Source organism: Engystomops pustulosus, chromosome 1 (assembly GCF_040894005.1).
Source record: "Engystomops pustulosus chromosome 1, aEngPut4.maternal, whole genome shotgun sequence".
Lineage (NCBI taxonomy): Eukaryota > Metazoa > Chordata > Amphibia > Anura > Leptodactylidae > Engystomops > Engystomops pustulosus.
In genome coordinates, this window is record NC_092411.1 from 153,864,180 (window position 1) to 153,884,427 (window position 20,248).

The window sequence follows — 20,248 nt, forward strand, 5'->3', positions numbered from 1 at the left end:
GGAAAATACAAGAAAATAAAGTAAGTTTATCTGTTTATATGTATGTGATGTGTGTATGTAATGTATATATATGTGTCTATGTATGTGATGTGTCTATGTATGTGTGTATATGTGTATATGTATGTGATGTGTGTATGTAATGTATATATGTATATGTATATGTTTGTGTACATGTATGTGTGTATATGTGTATATGTATGTGATGTGTGTATGTAATGTATATATGTATATGTTTGTGTACATGTATATGTGTACATGTATGTGATTTGTGTATGTAATGTGTATATGTATGTGATTTGTGTATGTAATGTGTATATGTATGTGATGTGTATGTGTATATGTATGTGATGTGTATGTGTATATGTACGTGTTTATTTGTGTATACATGTATTCCGTATGCATTTTATACTACATGGTGGCACGTTGTATGCGGTTTATTCTACATGGCGATACACTACATGCATTTTATACTATGTGGCGATATGCTGTATGTATTTTATACTACATGGTAGTAAGCTGTATCCATTTTATTCTACATGGTGGTACGTTGTATCCATTTTATACTACATGGCGATATGCTGTATGTATTATATACCACATGGCAATATTCTGTATGCATGTTATACTACATGGCGATATTCTGTATGCATTATATAGTACATGGCGATATTCTGTATGCATTTTATACTACATGGTGGTACACTGTATGTATTTTACACTACATGGCGATACGCTGTATGCATTTTATACTACATGGCAATATTCTGTATGTATTTTTTACTACATGCCGTATACGCTGTATGCATTTTACACTACAGGCGATATGCTGTATACATTTTATACCACATGGCGATATGCTGTATACATTTTATACTACATGGTGGTACGCTGTATGTATTTTACACTACATGGCAATATTCTGTATGTATTTTTTACTACATGCCGTATACGCTGTATGCATTTTACACTACATAGCAATATGATGTATGTATTTTATACTACATGGCGATACGCTGAATCCATTTTATTCTACATGGTGGTACGTTGTATCCATTTTATACTACATGGCGATATGCTGTATGTATTATATACCACATGGCAATATTCTGTATGCATGTTATACTACATGGCGATATTCTGTATGCATTATATAGTACATGGCGATATTCTGTATGCATTTTATACTACATGGTGGTACACTGTATGTATTTTACACTACATGGCGATACGCTGTATGCATTTTATACTACATGGCAATATTCTGTATGTATTTTTTACTACATGCCGTATACGCTGTATGCATTTTACACTACAGGCGATATGCTGTATACATTTTATAGCACATGGCGATATGCTGTATACATTTTATACTACATGGTGGTACGCTGTATGTATTTTACACTACATGGCAATATTCTGTATGTATTTTTTACTACATGCCGTATACGCTGTATGCATTTTACACTACATAGCAATATGATGTATGTATTTTATACTACATGGGGGGACGCTGTATGTATTTTATACCACATGGCAATATTCTGTATGCATTTAATACTACATGGCGGTATGCTGTATGCATTTTATACTACATGGTGGTATGCTGTATGCATTTTATACTACATGGTGGTATGCTGTATGCATTAAATACTACAGGGCGGTACTCTGTATGCATTTTTGCATTGCTTTATTTTCACACCAAACCAATATGATGGATCTGGTCCTGACACTCCCTGAAATATTACATATATGGGCGGGGGGGGGGGGGCGTCTCTCTATGGCTCGCCTCAGGCAGCAGACAGGCTTGGTACACCCCTGCCCTTGCCAGCCTTGTGACCCACCACGATCTTGTCTCTAATGGCCTTGGAATGCTCCTTTGTCTTTCCCATGTTGACCATGTATGAGTGCTGTTCACAAGTTTGGGGAGGGTCTTTAATAGTCAGAAAAGGCTGGAAAAAACAGATAATTAATCCAAACATGTGAAGCTCATTGTTCTTTGTGCCTGAACTACTTCTTAATTCTTTAGGGGAACCAAACAGAATTCTGGTGGTTTGAGGGGTTGAATAATAATTGACCCATACTTTTATGTTTAAAATTTATTAAAATTTAACTGAGCAACATAACTTTTTGGTTTGTAAGATTTATGCATCTGTTAATAAATCCTGCTCTTGTTTGAAGTTTGAAGGCTCTAACTTATTTGCTTCTTATCAAACCTGCAGGGGGTTGAATACTACTTGTAGGCACTGTACATCGAAGAGCCAGTTCACTTTTCTGTTCGCTCTTCGATTATTTCCATCAGTTATTGTGAGTTGTCTCTATGGGGTTTGGCTGAAGAAGCAAGAGAGATGAATTAAGTTTTCAACGCAATAAGGGATACAACTTACAATTTACAGTTTAGATGAGGGCTCTAGAATGGCAGTCGCAGCACAGGTGGAGGTTTACCGAAGGAGCAGTCTGTCAGCTGTAAAGAAAATCTGCAGACTTCTCACAGGACTAGAGGCAGCAGAGCGGTACCTGGAACGGCCGTTGTATCAGGGCGCCAGCAGAGGGCGCTGTGAGGTTCCCTCGCACCGTGTGATGCAGCGGTAAGGGAGGAGAGCAGAGGGCTGGCCGGAGCGGAGGCACACGGTGGGAGGGAGGGAGGGGAGATGTGTGCTGGATGGAGTGACGAGACAGGGATTTGGCACTTGCAGTAGTGGGGCTTGGGATCCGCAGCAGTCATAGAGTCCTCGGTAAAGCAGTTAGTGTGGGTTCAGCATTGTTCTGCATACCTGTTGTGTGGACTCAGCCTAAGGATCTGTTTCTTGTTCCCCCCTCAGCCCGCAGGATGTCCTGACTGGTCCCTCATCCCGGGCTCAGGAGTTGTCACCTCCTGGGCTCTAGACCATGAAAGCGGAGAGTGAAACTGAGCTGAGCTGGAGCCTGCTCCTTGCCCCTGGCCTGAGTGATAGGAAGAGAGCCAGATCAGCTATTGGGGTGCAGGGCACATCCCCCATGGCATGGAGCTGAGAGCTGGCAGAAAGTGACCAAGTGATTTGCTTCTTAGAACCCTGGTACTGAGCTCTGCCCACATTCTAGAACACTTCTCCAGGATAGTGTCTGGACATGGCAGCGGGGTATCCGCTGTGAGTGCAACAAGAAACTTGGACCCCGAGTATGGGGCCCCTGGTCCCACTGCTGCTGGGGGCCCTGATTTGGGTCTGTGTCTGGACAGATGATCCCAGCAAAGTGATATCAGACCGGTATGCAGTCTACTGGAACAAGAGTAACCCCAGGTAAGAAAGAGTATTGTCAGGCTGTGGTGAGCTGCACAAACTTTCTCTCTATAGAGTAAAGCAGAATGAAGAACCGTACTTGTAGAACACAGGTATGTGGTCGCAGTCATCCGGTAAGTGTTTTACTATGAAAAAAGTCTAGTAGGAAACTTTCTTGTGTTTAGGCAGAGCACTATCTAGTATTATAGGCACAACCACCCATCTTACTTTACTCGCTAGGTAGGTTCGCATGCAGTATTATCTGCTGTGCCACGTGTTTATTAACATTTTTTGCTCCATTTAAAAAAATAAGCAGAATGAAATCCAACCTATCATAAAACATAACTGCGGTACCATACAATACATTTGTTGCAATATTTTGACTATGGCCACGCCCCCTTAGGGGAAACAAAGGAGACTATTGGAGCTATGGGTATGGGAGAACATATAGCCAGTAAGCAGTGGTTTGTGACTTCTTTCCTAGGCACAATAAAGCATGAACCCTGTAGTTGTGTGAATAATCTGATGTATTACGTTACACTAGGTGTATGAGGCTCAGAAACCTGCTGGTCCCAAAACCAGCAAATAAGAGAAAGTGTTACACAAGCCTGTGAAGGTAAAGATTGTTTCATAACTACTCGAACATTGGATAAACTTTTACGCTAGCCCTCTATTTAATCCACCAGAACCATAGACACATAGCAACAGCACGACAACCATGTGATGTTTTTCTTTGTGAAGGGGTCTTCCTAAAAATGTCACGTCCGGCAAGGCTAACCTCCTCGCTCTTGGCTGCAGATGTTTCGAGGAAACTCTTTGCACACTTAGAGTGAATCCACACTTGGCAGGGCAAGTGGCCATATTTCTGCTCCATCTAGACTTGCTTCAGAAACCACCCTGTTTAATTGTATGGGCAAATTTACTACGTGCGAATATCACTGTAAACTTTTGTTTTCCGTTAAATACAGTTTAATAGGGTGTTGCTGCCCCATTGTCTTGGCTAGAGGCCAGCTTTCAGTATCTTAAATTTTATTTTAAACTTGGGCAGATTGTCTGTGGCTTATAGAAGACTTCAGGGACCTAAGATATCTTTCCCAATGGCCAGTTTTATTATGTGCTACAAGTGCGTTTGGTTCTGTGTGTGGTACAGCTGGCATGCTACTGCAAATTTTCTATTCTTGGTTAGTATGCTTAGTGCGGACTATGTTGTATTGCTTGGCAAGCATGGTGCATATTATGTTCAATTGGTTGGCATGCATAGTGCATATTATGTAGTATTGGTTGGCATTCATCATGCCTATCATGTAGTATAAGCTGGCATACATATTGTATTTTATGTGTAATTGAATGGCATGTTAAGGAGAACAAGCTGGCAAGCATATAATTTATTGAAATATACAAATTCACATGGCCAAATATGCTGGCAACAAACTGACAGTAAGTCTGTGTGACATTTTTGATGGGGTTATCACTATAGTGTCTATTTTGTATCTCTGGCCAGTATAGTGTTAATGCACATCTATTGTAATGAAGAAGGTACTGGCCTGTGATTGGACCTGTAGAATAGACTAGATAGTTTGTATGTTGCTTGTTTGTTATATAGTGTAGTGTAGTATAGTGTTTGCTATGTTTCTATCTTTCCATTAGTAAAAGTTGTTGCACTTCTCAGTGTCTGATATATGTACAGCATATGCAGTGTATGATCATGGTGCAGTGAATATTGGATTTCTTGAATTACATGCATCTACTTCAGTTTGCTCCTTTCTGTCCTAAATTTGCATGATGGTTGCATGTTTTAGTTTATTTCATGCTAGTTATTACAGTAGATTATGTTTAGGTGAATCACATGACATAGTGATATATGATCAGTAATATCCTATGATTGTATGATAGTGTGCATTGTTTGATCATTCCCTGTAGTATGATCTGGCATCACCATTGATAGAGTTGGCATGCTCATTGCGTAGGCTCTGGCATCCAGTGTCTGTAGTATGTGTGTATATATAATGTAGGCATGGGTGGGTGTGTTTCTAGTTTATATTAGGAGAAGTGCTGTCAGAGTATATCTACAGCACAGTCATATCAATATTGACTCTTGGTGACTATATATAATGCTGTTTTGAGATGTCTTGTTCTTTCTATATCTTAATTGTATCTTACACCTATTGTAGTTGTATACATCATAGTGCTGTATTCTCATGATCCTGTTCAACCACTTGAGTTCCCATTGGAACTTATTCTTTTTTCTGTGTTATTTGCATATACACATAATGCAATCTTGTTAAATATGAATTCACTGTAGCTTTCTATGTAACATGAGAAGAATTATGAATGACAAGAGAATGACTTTAGTATAAATGACAATGATGGTGAACCAATAGTTGAGCACTGGATGAGTGATTTAGCAGCAGCCATACATATGTGGTAGCTGTGGGGCACAGTTGGCATGATATATTGGTAGCACAGTGGACCTTGGGCTGTGATTGACTGTCATCCAACAATGGCATGACTATATTGTGTAGAATTGGCAAGTACACTCTTTTATTTTCCATGACAGCTTGGTAAATTATGGTAATAGTATGGTTAATAGGACTTGTTAGTGTCTATTGATGCAAGCTGTGATTAATGTGTGTAGAAAATATATTACACTGTGTTACTACATAAGTGTCAAGACCACTTCCGCTCAATTTGCTGTATGGAACAAACTGATGGAACAAACTGATGGAACAAACTGATTTTCCAATGTGCAAGTTGGCAAAAACCTTCCCCTGTAACTGGGCGATACAAGGCTTTGTGCTTTTATTTGCCTTTACATCTCAGCATGGTTAATATTACTATTATTATGATATGAGTTACTGAAAGAACATATTTTTTATAGAAACTAATTCTGAATATAAGTAGCATCTCTGAAGGATTCCCATGAATCATGTAGAATCTCAATTTCAGTAATAAAAAGATGGAGCACTTCTAGAAATAAGGTGTGTGCCATCTACAGCAGTCCCTCAACCTAAGCCAGTATGTCACTTTATCTTAAATTGAGGGAAGACTCAATTGTGTCTTCAATACTACCACAACCTACACAGCTAGAGTAGCTCAACGTACCTCCACCCGCTTGTCTATAGCTTAGAAAATCAAAAAATTCTGACAGTTGACACTTCAGTTATTTCATCAGTTTTTTGTATCAGTTATTGTGAGCCAAAACCAGAAGAAGTCAAACACAAAGAACAGGAGTCTGTCATCCTATTATACCTTACCTCTATATTGTCTCCGCTTCTGGTTTTGGGTCACAATAACTGATGAAAAACATTGATGAAATAACTAATGTGTGAACTGGCCTTTAGGTGTCATTGAATGATCCAACTGTGAAAGAAACAGGGGATATTTAGCATGCAGTGATCAGGAACAGAAGGAGCTGTTCCTGCACTTATAATACCAATTATAGGTTAAATTTATAGAAATTAATGCATCCATGTTACAAATAAATAAAAAAAATTATATTTTATATTTATTCCTATATATTTTGATGCAATACAAACATACATTCTACAGTATGTTTCAAGATATATATATACATTTTATATAGAAATGCATTGTAAATGTTGAGATTCTACAGTATATTAATCCCATTGTATCCATTATTTTGAAGGCAGAACATTTCTGGCTATTTTAAAGAACTCCAGTTGTGAGGTTAAGTTTCTTAAACTTATTGCTGATGTGTAATTGTCTGTTTAAGAAACCCCCGGGTTCTCTATACAAAAGCTGTAACTGGCTAGGTATGCTCTCATTTGAACAATGTGACGTTCCAGCTGAAAGACTGTGGGCTATGCATCTTTGTCCACAGCAGTCCCCTTGCTCTGCTGATTCTTAACATATGGATTTTATTAGAAGCATTACTCTACATTTTTTAGTCCCTTTCCCCAGTTTTGGTTTTCTGCCTTTGACTACTTTTGGCCTAAGATATTTCTTTTGTTCAGTTAAATGCTCAACATATGTTAAAATTCTTAAAGGATCCCAGGTCTGGCGCAGATCGACAATTTTTTTTTTTAGCTCGGCATTTCCAGACCCGACCGGCTTCTTTCCAAGTGCTTGAGTTATTAAATGAAAAAGAACAGTCTGAGAGGATTAAGCATCTCACGTAATTTAACACACTGATAGCGATCTGTAAAAATAGCACTGCTTACTTACTCAGAGTGTTCCGGACAAGTTTTCAGGAAAAGAATCCAATAAATCATGCAAAAAAAGTGAACATTACGAACTTAACAGAATTTTTCTTCCTGTAGCCATTCGGAACAATGGAGATTTCCACTGCAAATTTTTTAAAATCCTTTGATATGCTACTACAAGTTTAAGCATGTAGTATAACACTATACATATTTTTAAAAGTCCACAATTTATAGCCAAATGTAATTCAATAATCAGTTCGGTGGTCCGTGTGTAAAAAGCAAATCTATAAATTTATATCTATGTCACCACTATAAATTCTCCCATTAAGTAGAGAGAAGCTCATGGAAGCTTTAATTCAACATTGTCTATGTTTGAATTCCCTTTTCTTCTACATATTGTAGTATGCACATTGTACTGTTCTGATGGCTTTGTAGTAAGGTCTTGTTTTTACAATAAAGATATTTTTTTAAACTTTCATTTATAAACCTTTCCCACAACTTACCACCGTGTAAAATATTTAGTTTTGACGTCGTCCAAACATTAGAAAAATATTCCCAAAAAAAGAAATGAACGGATTAAATGAAAGCATACATTGAATATTTTTATTTCAAAATATAGTAAAAACAAATATATATATATATACATACATCTCAAGCTATCTCTATCATTTAACACATCTAATGTATTAATGATTCCAATAAATCTAATGTATTAAATATTTTTATCTGAACACCACTGTGTTGCACATTTTATGATTAAGGGACTGAAGATAACAAGCCAAATATTAGTGGTACACTGAAGTATGGTGAAAACTCAACATAATACTACAACTACGTAGTACTGTGTGTTACTGTCAGTGGGAGTAACCATAATTATTTAATGTGCAGTTATAGTAATACGAGTAGACTTAGCAGCTTTAAAGAATTTCACTTGCAAGTGCTAAATTAAGTTTTTCATAGTGCCCTCATTCCACTGCCCATCAATCATAGGAATTGCCCTATAGGGCAGTCAAGCTTTTTACCTTACTGGGTAAGAAATATAGTAACACACGGACATTGAGTTATTGATAACAGATGACCTTGCTTGGATCTGACAACAATCTAATCAGCGGAGATGGGGAGAATTAATTGACCAGATAAGATTTTTCGGGTTGCTTAGGTAGACCTCTCCTGTATGAGTCCATGAGTTAATAGTTGTGTAGACTTGTACCGTGTTAGCCATAGAGAGCAGAATGTCTGACGAAGAGAATTAGTATTCTTGAAAACTCACCATCAAATATACTCAGCCTAAAAGTATCACTCTTCTTCCATGATTTAAGTCATGTCTATGGCTAGTTTAGTACAACTTTTATGTTATGGATATAACAATTTCTCTTTATAAGGTTCTTATGCAGATCTCCACTTTTGTGCAACTTATTTCCTTTTAAATGTGTTGTAGAGAAAGTACTTCACTCAATCTAAGGATGTCAATTAGAGTTATCAGGGGACCTATGGCTCAGTAATCCTCGAATCATGTGTGACTTGGGGAAATTGCATAATTCTTGCTTCATCAACACCATTAAAGGGATTCTTAACTATGTTTTTCTGTAGTATATGTAGTCTTTAATAGACAAATGCTGCTGCTCTTCAACATTATAATGAGATGTTCCTTTAATGTTGCATCCACAATATAGTTTTCTATGCATCTTAAAGCCTATGGTCAGAATGGTTGACTGTGGCTGATAAAATACATAGATTGGTGTCAGCTCTCACCTGCATACTCTGTCCATATCCACGCCAACTTAGTGATCTATGTGTTCTGAACATTTTAACATGTTTGGCGCTTTGCTGAAATCATCAGGTTGTCTTAGACCAAGTTCAGGTTTGATCTATATGCCAAAGTAGAAACCTGATAAATGTCTCATCACCTGGTGTGGTTGGTACCAATTGTCCACACCGCTGTACAACTTTCAGAAGAAGGTTGGCAACAGGACAAGGGAGGACAAATGGACAAATGGATGAATGTAATTTTTGTGTACTCAAAGCTGCAACATCTCATAATGAACTCATTATGGACCCAATTTCTAGAGCCATACTAGAAATTTGAACTGAACATCCTTGGAGATCATGGTCAAATCCACAGCATCTTTGGAACCCACAGTTTGTTAATAATGACTATAAGAGCACACAGGCAGTGAGGGAATATAAATGTGTGTACACCAAATGTGGTGGTGCTTGACTGTATATTTGGTCAGTTGTACATGCAGGATTCATGCCTTGGACCTATGTCTATGTATAGTGTAATAAAACTTATTGGAATCAATAGGCTATTACATGTATCTTTCTGCTAATGTATGGTTATATTGATTAGAGTTGTTTGAGAAAGGCCACTGTGCTAGCAGAAAGCACAAATTACCACTGTCCATCAAGCGCAGTATTTGCCCACACAACTGTATCTTTTAGTTTTAGATTTCTGGTGTAATGTAATTTAGACAATGTTTTGTGGGTACATATTTCTTCATTATGACAGTACCTTACAATACTGTGTATTATAGTTGTAATTATTTGCTATATATTTTTTATGATATGGGACATATGGGTGTGTTGTCTGGATTGCTGGCAAACATCTTAACAATTATACTACTGACATATGGCCGGTATTTTATGGACTAAAGAACATGGAAATCTAACAGACATTTTCACTAGGCCTCACCATTTTTAGGTATACACTATACATTCAGATGTGCCATATTTAGCCTATTTCTACCAGTGTTGTATTTCATGTATGTATACATATATATATACAATTTTGTGTGTTTGGGCTGTTACCTCACTTAGTGTGCAGGATTATTTATTACATTCTACTGTTAGATCACAGTGTTGTACACAGGGTGAGTTGTCTTACCCTCGCACATTGAAAATCGCATCTTGCATGGGAAATCATGTTATATATTAATGATTCCAGTGACTGTAAATGTAACATATACTGACATGTGGAAATTCTCTTGTTTATGGACAGCTCATTCACAATTAACATTTTTTAAATCATTTCATCCATTATTTTGTGTATTTGCAACACTAAGGGCCTTTTTTCACTCCAGTAACAGGATTTTCTAGTGATTTCTTTCTTTGGTAACACATTCTTCCACCATAATATATGGAAACTATTGAAGTAATTTAAAAAGTATTTCAATTACTCTTCAAAAAATTCTTATCACCAAAAGTCACTGTAATGAAGTATGTAATCATGTGTCCATAAATTTAAGTTATAAACACAATACTATATCACTTGGGGTAAACCTGAGATATCTACAGAGCTTTCGGCAGGATAGGTACTAGATGGGAGATAATGCCGTAGCTGCTGGGGTTTATGGCGTATTTCCTGTGCACATAAGGAAAGTGTGCACTGGTAAGTATATCTACAAAGAGGAGGGACCTTGCCTTGTTCTGGGTATATATATAATATATATATATATATATATTTGGGAGCCACAGTATGTATGTGAATTTGATAATAAGAAAAATAGCGACATTTCAAACTTCAGATGCATTTTAGGGGGTCCTTTATGGGTTTTATGACATTTCAGCTTATCTTACAGTGTATCAGTCATATTTGGCGCAGAGTCTGGAAACCACACACACCAGACAATTAGTTGCTAGATTGCCCTGTAACCCCACAATAGTCACACTCTCTAATTTGCTCTTTCTTTCCCTCTGTAGATCTGTTGTCTTTGTAGCGGCACATACTTTTCTTTGATCCGCTGCCAGCGTTATTTGCTCTCAGCTTCAGTATAGGAAGTTGTCAATCATGTAACTCTAGCAGGGAGATTCATTCACATCACACCTGGGGACATTTCCACATTAGGAAAATGAAAAAAAAAATAGTGCAAGGTTTGAGAATCTGCTACATGTTTTTATGCAGTGGGCATCTCTTACGCCCCCTGCTGATACTGACTGAAGTGTAAGGTAATTTCAGAAAAGGAAATTTGCATGCTATAAACATTTTTTTTATTAAAATGTGCATATTGTTATCTGCTGTTATATCTGGTTCTCGATAAATATGTTCCGTAAACTTAAAATTGTTGCAGACATCTATGAAAAAAATATTCTGTAGATAGTCTTTCGTATATTTAATATACCTGTAATATTTCTCGGCTATAAAATTATAACCTGTAGAGCTTTATACTGCTATGAGAGCCCTCATTCCTATTGGTTCATCTGACCATGTTATTACTTTTTATGTTTGTATATGGACCTCATGATATGTAAAGAGCTGTGGAATTTCCCCGGGTTAAGTACAAGATAGGTTCTTCAGGTTTGCTCCTTAGTTGAATTGGTATGTAAGTCAGAACTGTATATTTTATAATTGTAGCTCCTACCAAAAACCTTTTTTGTCCCTTTGTCACTACATTTTCTAAATTTTTTGCTGTAATGGGAACAAGTATTATCAATAAAGCTTCATTACAGACACCTTAGAGCTGATCATTGCAGCCTGGAACTAAAGTAAAGCATCCGGAGAGCTTCACCAACGGTCACAGTGGGCAGAGAGGTCCATCTGTAACTATGGGTCGTTTGTAAGTCGGGTGCCTTAGGTAGGGAACTGCCTGTATACAGATTTATTATTAAATTTAAGTTATAATAGTAGTTTGTTGTGGAAACAACCCCTGGACCTTTGCACAGTTGTGAAGAAATTGAATTATGGTAAATTAAAAATTGTCACTCAAGGATATTCAATTTAATATTATGCTTGTTATACATAGTTCTAATTATAAGTTCAACTAGACTGTTTACATTTATTTGTCCTAGGTGACTTAACGAAAAATATTATAATTAAATCATGTGTATATTGTTTTATATTGTTCTCCACCCTTCTGCAGGTGATTTTGTCATCTTAATTAACACTTTAAAATTACCAGAATTTTTTTTGCTTTTTTAGAAAAATGATTTTTTACATTTTTAATGTGAGATAAATTAGTTTTATTTAGGTATTAAAAAATATTTACTTAAAATCCAGTTTCCCCTCACAGCCTATCCACTAGATGGATCAGGCAAGGAAGAGATCTTATATTGAGGGTACCATACGGATAATGTGGTAAAAATTAAGGCTTTCTTACAGTAACAGTTATTTGTCCATTGATTGTAACAATAATTATTCAGCGTAATGACACAACATAAATGTGCGAAATTATGGTCCGCACACATCTGTTAAAAATAGTAGTGGAAATATGCCCCTCAAAGCAAAGGGTGGACAATTTATTATGAGAGAAATTTTTAAGGTCAGTCTAATTTGAGATTGCGTTGCAATATTTTGCCACATTTATCAAATGGTGCATAACGTTTGATAAATTAGTCAAATCTTCAAGTCTAAATTTGAAATGCGACTTAATCTTCCAAACAGACATCTTACTGGAATGAGCATGCTCCAATTTTTGCATTGGTATAGTGTATAGAGGCAAACTGTGCTCTTATTCCCACCTACCTTTCAAAAGTGGAGTATGTGGGGTTGGAATTGTGGCGTAAAGGGCTTTGGAAACTGCCCCCATTGTGCTTGTAGTTAGTTTCTTTATTACTATGCAATAAATATACTTCACGTATCAGAAATGTGAGCTGTACATAAATATGGTTATATTTGCTTATTTACTGGATCCTTATAATCAGCTGAATGAGTTTTTTCTTGTTTATGACATTGATGACCCACCAGTAAACTGAATTGGAGCTCAGCTGCAGTTCTAGTGGCGGCCCCTCTGTTGATTCCTGTACCAGATCTGATATTTATGACCTAGTCTGTGGGTAGTATATACAGTTTATTGTGGAGTAGATAAATCTCCAGGTACCATGAAGGTATCTATCAGTTTATTTATCCGTTAATTTATTCCTTAATTTTCTTTCTATCTATCTATCCATCCTTTTAATTCTCATACAGAGAGCAGGAATTATGCATTTCTATGAATCCTAGGTGACTCTGTGACAATATAATAGCCCTTGAGCTGCTCAAAATGGCAATCTATCTACAAGACAAAAAAAGATATCAGGAACATAACTCATTATGATAGGATGAGTTCTCAGCACAGCACAAGTTTTTATGTTTGAGCAGAGATGTGCTTTTAGCTGAAGATGAGCTGTCACCAAATCTGACAAGTCTGTTTTAGTAAATACTTTAGTATTCCCGTGGAAATAAGATTCCTGGAATATCTTTCATTATAACTGTGTTGTGCTGGTCCTCTGTTATGCCTCCTAGAAATCAGTCGGCACTGAAGGATTAGAATCAATCTGTGAAATGACACCACAAATAGCTATAATGGACAATTGCTAACTCATTCATAAATTTCGGGGAAAAAAAACCCAGCACCAGTACACAGCAGAGTTAGATTAAAATATTATCCAGAATTGTTATATGGTGGGCAGAATATCAGCTTGTCTTATTCATAATATAATAGTTTGAAGAGAACAGGCCATATACAAAACAATTGTTTATAATGAGTGTTTTCATTTATTTGCGGACATAATGCAATAAAGTGTGGAAACAATTAAACGTTTCATTCATTAAAACCTGATAACAATATTGTACTTCATTGTATAAAATATAAGAGGGAGAATATCTGCCAAGAAGAGGTTAGCTTTCATTGCTGACTTTCTCTAAGGTGATCAAAGTTCATTCCTGACATGGTACAAGCCACAGCACATTTGTGGTACTGGAAAGACTTACAAAATAAATGTCATTTTTAAAAAAATATGTTCTAATAAAACGTTTTTATAACTTGGGATGACATATGACATCTGTCGGCTAATCATTGTGTCATTACTATCAGTAGCACACATGGTTGCTGAGGATACACAGTTTTGGAATAATTTTGGTTGAAACAAAGTGGCTCTGTCACTAATTGCCCTGACTGTCTTTTCATTGGTCCTCCTACAGTAGCCAATTATATACCCACATTCTCTATCTACCTAGGTTGCACTTTGTTTTGAGAAGAAAAAAAGACAAATAGCACACATAGATGGATGCAGAGCATTAATGTCTTATTCACCAGCAGACCTTTCTCAGGCCACTTGAGTTTTCGGTTGAATAAAATGTTCCCAACGTCCATACAATTCCGCATTCCCTGTCTGTTAAGTATTTTATTTGATAAAATTTGAGAGATATTGAAGTTCTTCCCTTACAAAATCTGGTAGAAGTAGGAACACAGAAGAAAACAATGGCTAGCCTTCTAAATACAGCGTCTTTTACTCGTTGTTGGCCTGACCTGCATCTTTCTGAATAAAATGCTTGTGGTCCGCTTTGCTTTAATGCTCATTATTTATCTTTAAGTGTTGGGAATGTCCATTTATGCTGCGCTGTGTAAGGCATGTTCATGTTTGCTAATTATCTGTTAATGAGGTATCCTGCTAAGCTGGATCTCAAGTGATATACAAGTAAAGGCTAGAATATAACTGGGCCCTTGCAGAAAGATGTAGGGCTCTACTTGCACTACTCAAACACTTGGGAGCAGAATAAATTGACACAACCTCTTAGACTATAGCACTTCTACAAAAAAATTACATATCATATGCAGGTACCGTATATACTCGTGTATAAGCCAAGTTTTTCAGTACAAAAAGTTGGCTGAAAAACCCCACCTCAGCTTATGCACAAGTGTATAAAAGAATTAACTTACCTTCCGATGCTCCCCGCGGCTCCGCTTTCTTCATCTGTTTACTTGTGACAGAGCGGGCAGACACACGACCATGCCCTCTGCCTGCTATTATGCCATTATGATGTGGTAGTGTCGTGGGGAAGGCTGCGTGGGGCATTTTACTGGGGGAGGGCTGCATGGGGCATTTAACTCGGGGAGGCTGTGACCAATGCATTTCCCACCCTAGACATATTTGGGTCAATACGTTTTCCCTGTCATTTGTTGTAAAATTAGGTACCCCGGCTTATACTCGAGTATTAGGTAACTACTCAGAGTTGAGGATATTTCAAGCATGCCAAATTGCTGTGTAACTTTTTGGACAAATTTTTCAGCTTTTTGAATTTTTTTCCCCCACACTCCATGTTTGAAAAGGGCATAAGATAATGGGCCATGTTTCTGCTATAGAATAGATTTGGCAATATAACATTTTGAAAAAGAATTTGCCACAATTTATGACAATGCACAAAGCAGCAAAACTAGTGCACATTATATGGGCATTGTACTTACAATAAAATGCTTAAACAATAATGATTTGATGCCCATGCATCTGCCTTTTTATATATTTGAGACAACAAAGGTTGTATAGTTTAGGTATCAACATTGGTAACCTTGTAAATAGCAAAAAAAATAATCAGCTGTCTGTGTCTGTAATGAAGCTTTATTGATAATCCTTGTTCCCATGACAACCCAAAATTTTGAAAATCCAATTGTCACAAGGATAAAAAAAACACATTTTTTTTCTGGATAATATACCACTTCCCACTTACATACAAATTCAACTTAAGTACAAACCTATCTTGTATGTAACTCGAGGACTGCCTGTATTCTAAAGCATTCAATGTGAATGAGTTAAGGGGAACCTCTCACCAGGGACCTTATTTTCAGTAGAGACAGGTTGCAGAAGACCATTACAGCTGGATTGCAAAGATATCTTTCTGCCTTTTCTGTGCATTACAATATAATTGTGTGTTTTAACTTAACTTGCACCCTGACAGAATCCTGTACTAAGTTCCAGAACAGTTTTGTGTTTGGATGCATTTTAAAAAAAAAAACACATGACTTGTCTGTGCTGCTTGCACATGGTTTCCTTGCACAGGCGCCTAACCTTCGGGCTGCGCAGGGGTTAAGTCCTCGCACATGCGCTAGATTTCCAGACAGTCGGATGACGTCACAAGCTGTCTGAGAAGAGCTAGCAGATGGAGGGGGTGAATATAAATGAATAATTAAGGGGTGGAGGAGCCATAAGGCACTCAGGTGACGTGAGCTAATTTATATGTTTTTATAACCTTATTTTCTCCATACTATGGGAGCCCAGGATTAGGCTGCAAACGGTTGCATCCTCCCCTAGAGGTAAGAGCATCCATTATAGGACAGTCCACCACTGATATTCCTCCTTTGAAAACAAACAGAACAATGCCTCCTATGTGCTGCACTTTCTTTTCTTTCCAAAGTTATGGTCTGAAAGTGTTTGACAAAAATCTTTCTCACCAGAGGTGAAGTGGGCGGAGACTAATATCGGTCAGTCTATGCCCTCAGGCTGAGGCCAGCTAGCTTGCCCACAGATCCCATGATGCCTTGTGTTCTCTCTCAAAGTAATTTAGCATTAAATACATTTCGTAAAATCACTGAACACTGCACAGTGCACATACAGGATGTATATGGTGAAAGCCTGGCAGCTTCCATCACATGGAGGAGCAGGGAACATGTAATAAGTGGTGGAAATCATTAGTACATCAGCTATATGCAGTCTGTGCTGTGTGAGCACTAAGGGTTAATAGCTTTCTGGAAAAAGCTGATTCTGACAAGGACGAGGTGGAGGAAGTGAGCAGTGAGAAGAGCACAGACAGACAGAAAAACTTCTGTAGAATCACAGACTGGGATGGAGGGACAGATAGGGAACAGGAGATCTTGTACCTCAATATTCCATGCAGGAGACTTCTGAATACACATCCAGCTCTGCTGCATTCACTGTTCAGAACACTTCCAGCTCTGCTGCATTCACTGAAACATGACCTCCTCCTCTGTGATCAGGTGGCAGTAGCTCCTCCCCTCCCATGAATCCGTAGTTTGTTTTCACTTTGTTTCTCTGACGGATTCCAGGGCTTATTAGCACATGGAGAGGAAGCAGCCATTGCAGCACTAAGGTAATCTGTGGGCTATAACAAGGAAACTACTGAATATAGGTAATAAAGATAATAGGCAAAGTTGTTTTACATCCCAAGAGCTATTGATTTGTGAAATCGTACTAACCTACAGAATAATTTTATCATGTTTATTATACTGTATGGTGAACCATGTAAAAGTAAAAAAAAAAAAAAACCTGTGGCAAAACCGCTGTTTTATTCTGTTTCACTGCAGGAAATAGTTAATAAATTTGAATCATTAGAATATTTTTAAAATAAAAATTAACCCAATGCTAATTTTACCACAAAAAACAAGCCCTCATATGCCCATGTCGGATAAAAAATACATAAGTTATGTCTTTTGGAATGTCAGCAGGGAAAAATGTAAAAAAGGTCTGTGTCCTGAAGGCCACTTTAGGACGTGTCCTTAACCCCTTAAGGGCCCAAGTCATTTTCACCTTAAGGACCAGGCCCGATTTTTCAAATCTGCCATCTGTCACTTTATGAGATAACTTTATAATGCTTTAAGTTACCAAGGACATTTTCCTTTTTTTCTGGTGACATGTTCACCTTAGTGGTGACTTCAAAAAATTTAAAAACGAATGATTTTCTGATTTCTAAATATTATGCTCATCATACAGTTAGTTCAACCCCCCCCCCCCTAAATGGGTTGCTAACTAAAATAAACTAAAATAAGTCTGCTTTATGTTGACATAATTTTTTAATGCTATTTTATTATATTAGCCCTCTCCATAGCCAGTAAGTCTTTGCTGCATATTGGTGACCAACACCCACAATCGCTGCTAGCAATCTGCCAATCAGTGCTAGCAAAGCTGCCAGCGTCTTAAAAAATGGCGTCACGTGATGTCATCGGCGGGGGGGGGGAGCGGTGACCGGTTACCATGACAGCCTTGGGTCTTCCGAAGACTCGAGGCTGTCTCTTATGTGCGATAAGCACATTGTAATGAATGAGGAGGAAAATCCCCATATACTGCCATTTTGTACTTAGGGTTAAAGTACCTTAAAAATTTTAAAAAGTTAAAAAAAAATTATGATAAATAAACCTAAACATTTAAATCACCCCCCCCCCCCTATCTCCATGGAACTGTTATAAATATAAATAAACAGTAAAAATCATAAACACATTAGGTATTGCCACGTCTGAAAATGCCCGATCTATCAAAATATAATAACGTTTTTTTTTTAAAACTATGTTTAATCCTGTAATGGAAAATAGCGCCCAAAGATGAAAATGGCACTTTTTTGCCATTTTGAAAAATATAAAAAATTCTATAAAAAGTGACCAAAAGGTCATACGATCCTAAAAATGGTAGCATCGAAAACATCATCAAAACTTGCAAAAAATGACATCACTCACAGCTCCGTAAACCAAAGTATGAAAAAGTCATTAGCGCCAGAAGATGGCAAAATATTTTTTTTTGTTTTCATTTTTGTAAATGTATGAAAGCATTATAAAACCTATACAAATTCGGTATCCCCGTAATCGTACCGACCCAAAGAATAAAGTAGACATGTCATTTGGTGTGTACAGTGAAATCCGTAAAACCCAAGCCCACAATAAAAAGGGGCAAATACGTTATTTCACCAATTTCCTGCTTCCCAGTACATGGCATGGAATATTAAATACCACCATTTTTAAAAGCCATCACACAACTCTGTGCATGGATAAATAAAAAAGAAATAGATTTTTGAAGGTGGGGAATAAAAAATGAAAACACAAAAAAAAGGGCTGCGGCAGGAAGGGGTTAAAACAGCCCTTGTTAAGCTTGTTAACTGTTTAATCATCGAACATGAAATAAAATAAAATTGAGGTTCTATACAGAAGTATGGCAATACCTCTCATGTGGATGTAAACCACTTTATTGGCCCATAACAGCGCGCCGGTAGGGAAGGAGTGCCATCACACTTTTGGAGGAAAAATTTTGCTGAAACAAATTTCACACGCTATGTGGTGTTTGCTGAGCCCAAAACATAGAAGAACAAGAGAACCCCCTAAAAAGTGACCCCTTTTGAAAATTAGTTTTTTGAACTGTATTAGGGCTTATTTTTTTGCGCAATAGGTTGTACTTTTTATTGGAACCATTGTAGTGTAAATGTGGCATTTTGATCAGTTTTAATAGATTTTTTGTTTGGTTGGATGCACAAAAATAATTTTCTTCATTTTTTAAAATGATTTTTGTTACTGTATTCACTGTACGGGTTCAGTAATGATTTTATTTTATTGTACAGGTTGTATTTTATTGTACCAGATGCGGGGAAACCCTATACGTAGGGATTGTTTGGTGTTTTTCACTTTTTTATTACATGTAAAAGTTTTATGATATATGGGACTTTTATTTGTAAAAATTTGTATCACTTTTTGCACTTTTTTAAATCACTTTTTTACAGTCCCACTCTGATTGCTTGTTCAAACTAAAACACTGCCATAAAGATGTATGCCCACGTATTAGAGTAGTCAACCTATGCAGATGCTTAGGCTCATATCAAAGTGACAGATCCTGTCAAAAACAGGATCACTCACTCAGCAGCTGAAGACAGTACTCGGGGTCCTTAATCGGACCCAGTGGCTTCCATGGAGATTATCACCATCTTGAATCTGGCACACAGGGGGTGATGATCCTGGTGGAGGCAGGTGAGCAAGCCCTATAGACGCCGCGGTCATGCAGTAGGTAAAATATATGTTGCTACTTGTGTTGCAAACACATTGAGGTAGATGTATTAATATGTCACACAGTAGACCATTTCATAGTAGTAGGTCTGAGGCTGCTTTCACATGTTGGCGTTTACATGGGGAAGATATAATAAGGTGTTGGTCTTTAGAACAGTGCAGAGTAGGACTAGACAGTCTTCCTTAGCATTAGATTAACCAGTCGCATACAGTCGAACTCCTGCAGTTGTTGCTGGCGCAGTTTTGTGCAGGGAAAAATGCACATCCAGGTGCAGGCACTAGTCGCCAACTCGAACATGCATTTTCTTTCGTGTTCGGCAAGGGGTTAACTTATTTTTTGTTTTATACACTGTATAACATAGATATT

General features: G+C 37.3%; 1 protein-coding gene across 1 annotated transcript in view; it reads left to right on the top strand.

Moving 5' to 3' along the window:
- The first annotated feature begins 2,643 nt into the window (after positions 1-2,643).
- Positions 2,644-20,248, top strand: part of EFNA2 (ephrin A2) — a 144,198-nt gene continuing 126,593 nt past the window's right edge. Inside the window, exons 1-2 of the mRNA XM_072111811.1 lie at positions 2,644-2,732; positions 2,820-3,275. Of these exons, the coding sequence (XP_071967912.1) occupies positions 3,157-3,275 (119 nt within the window). The 5' untranslated portion in view covers positions 2,644-2,732; positions 2,820-3,156. The remainder of the gene's footprint in view (positions 2,733-2,819; positions 3,276-20,248) is intronic.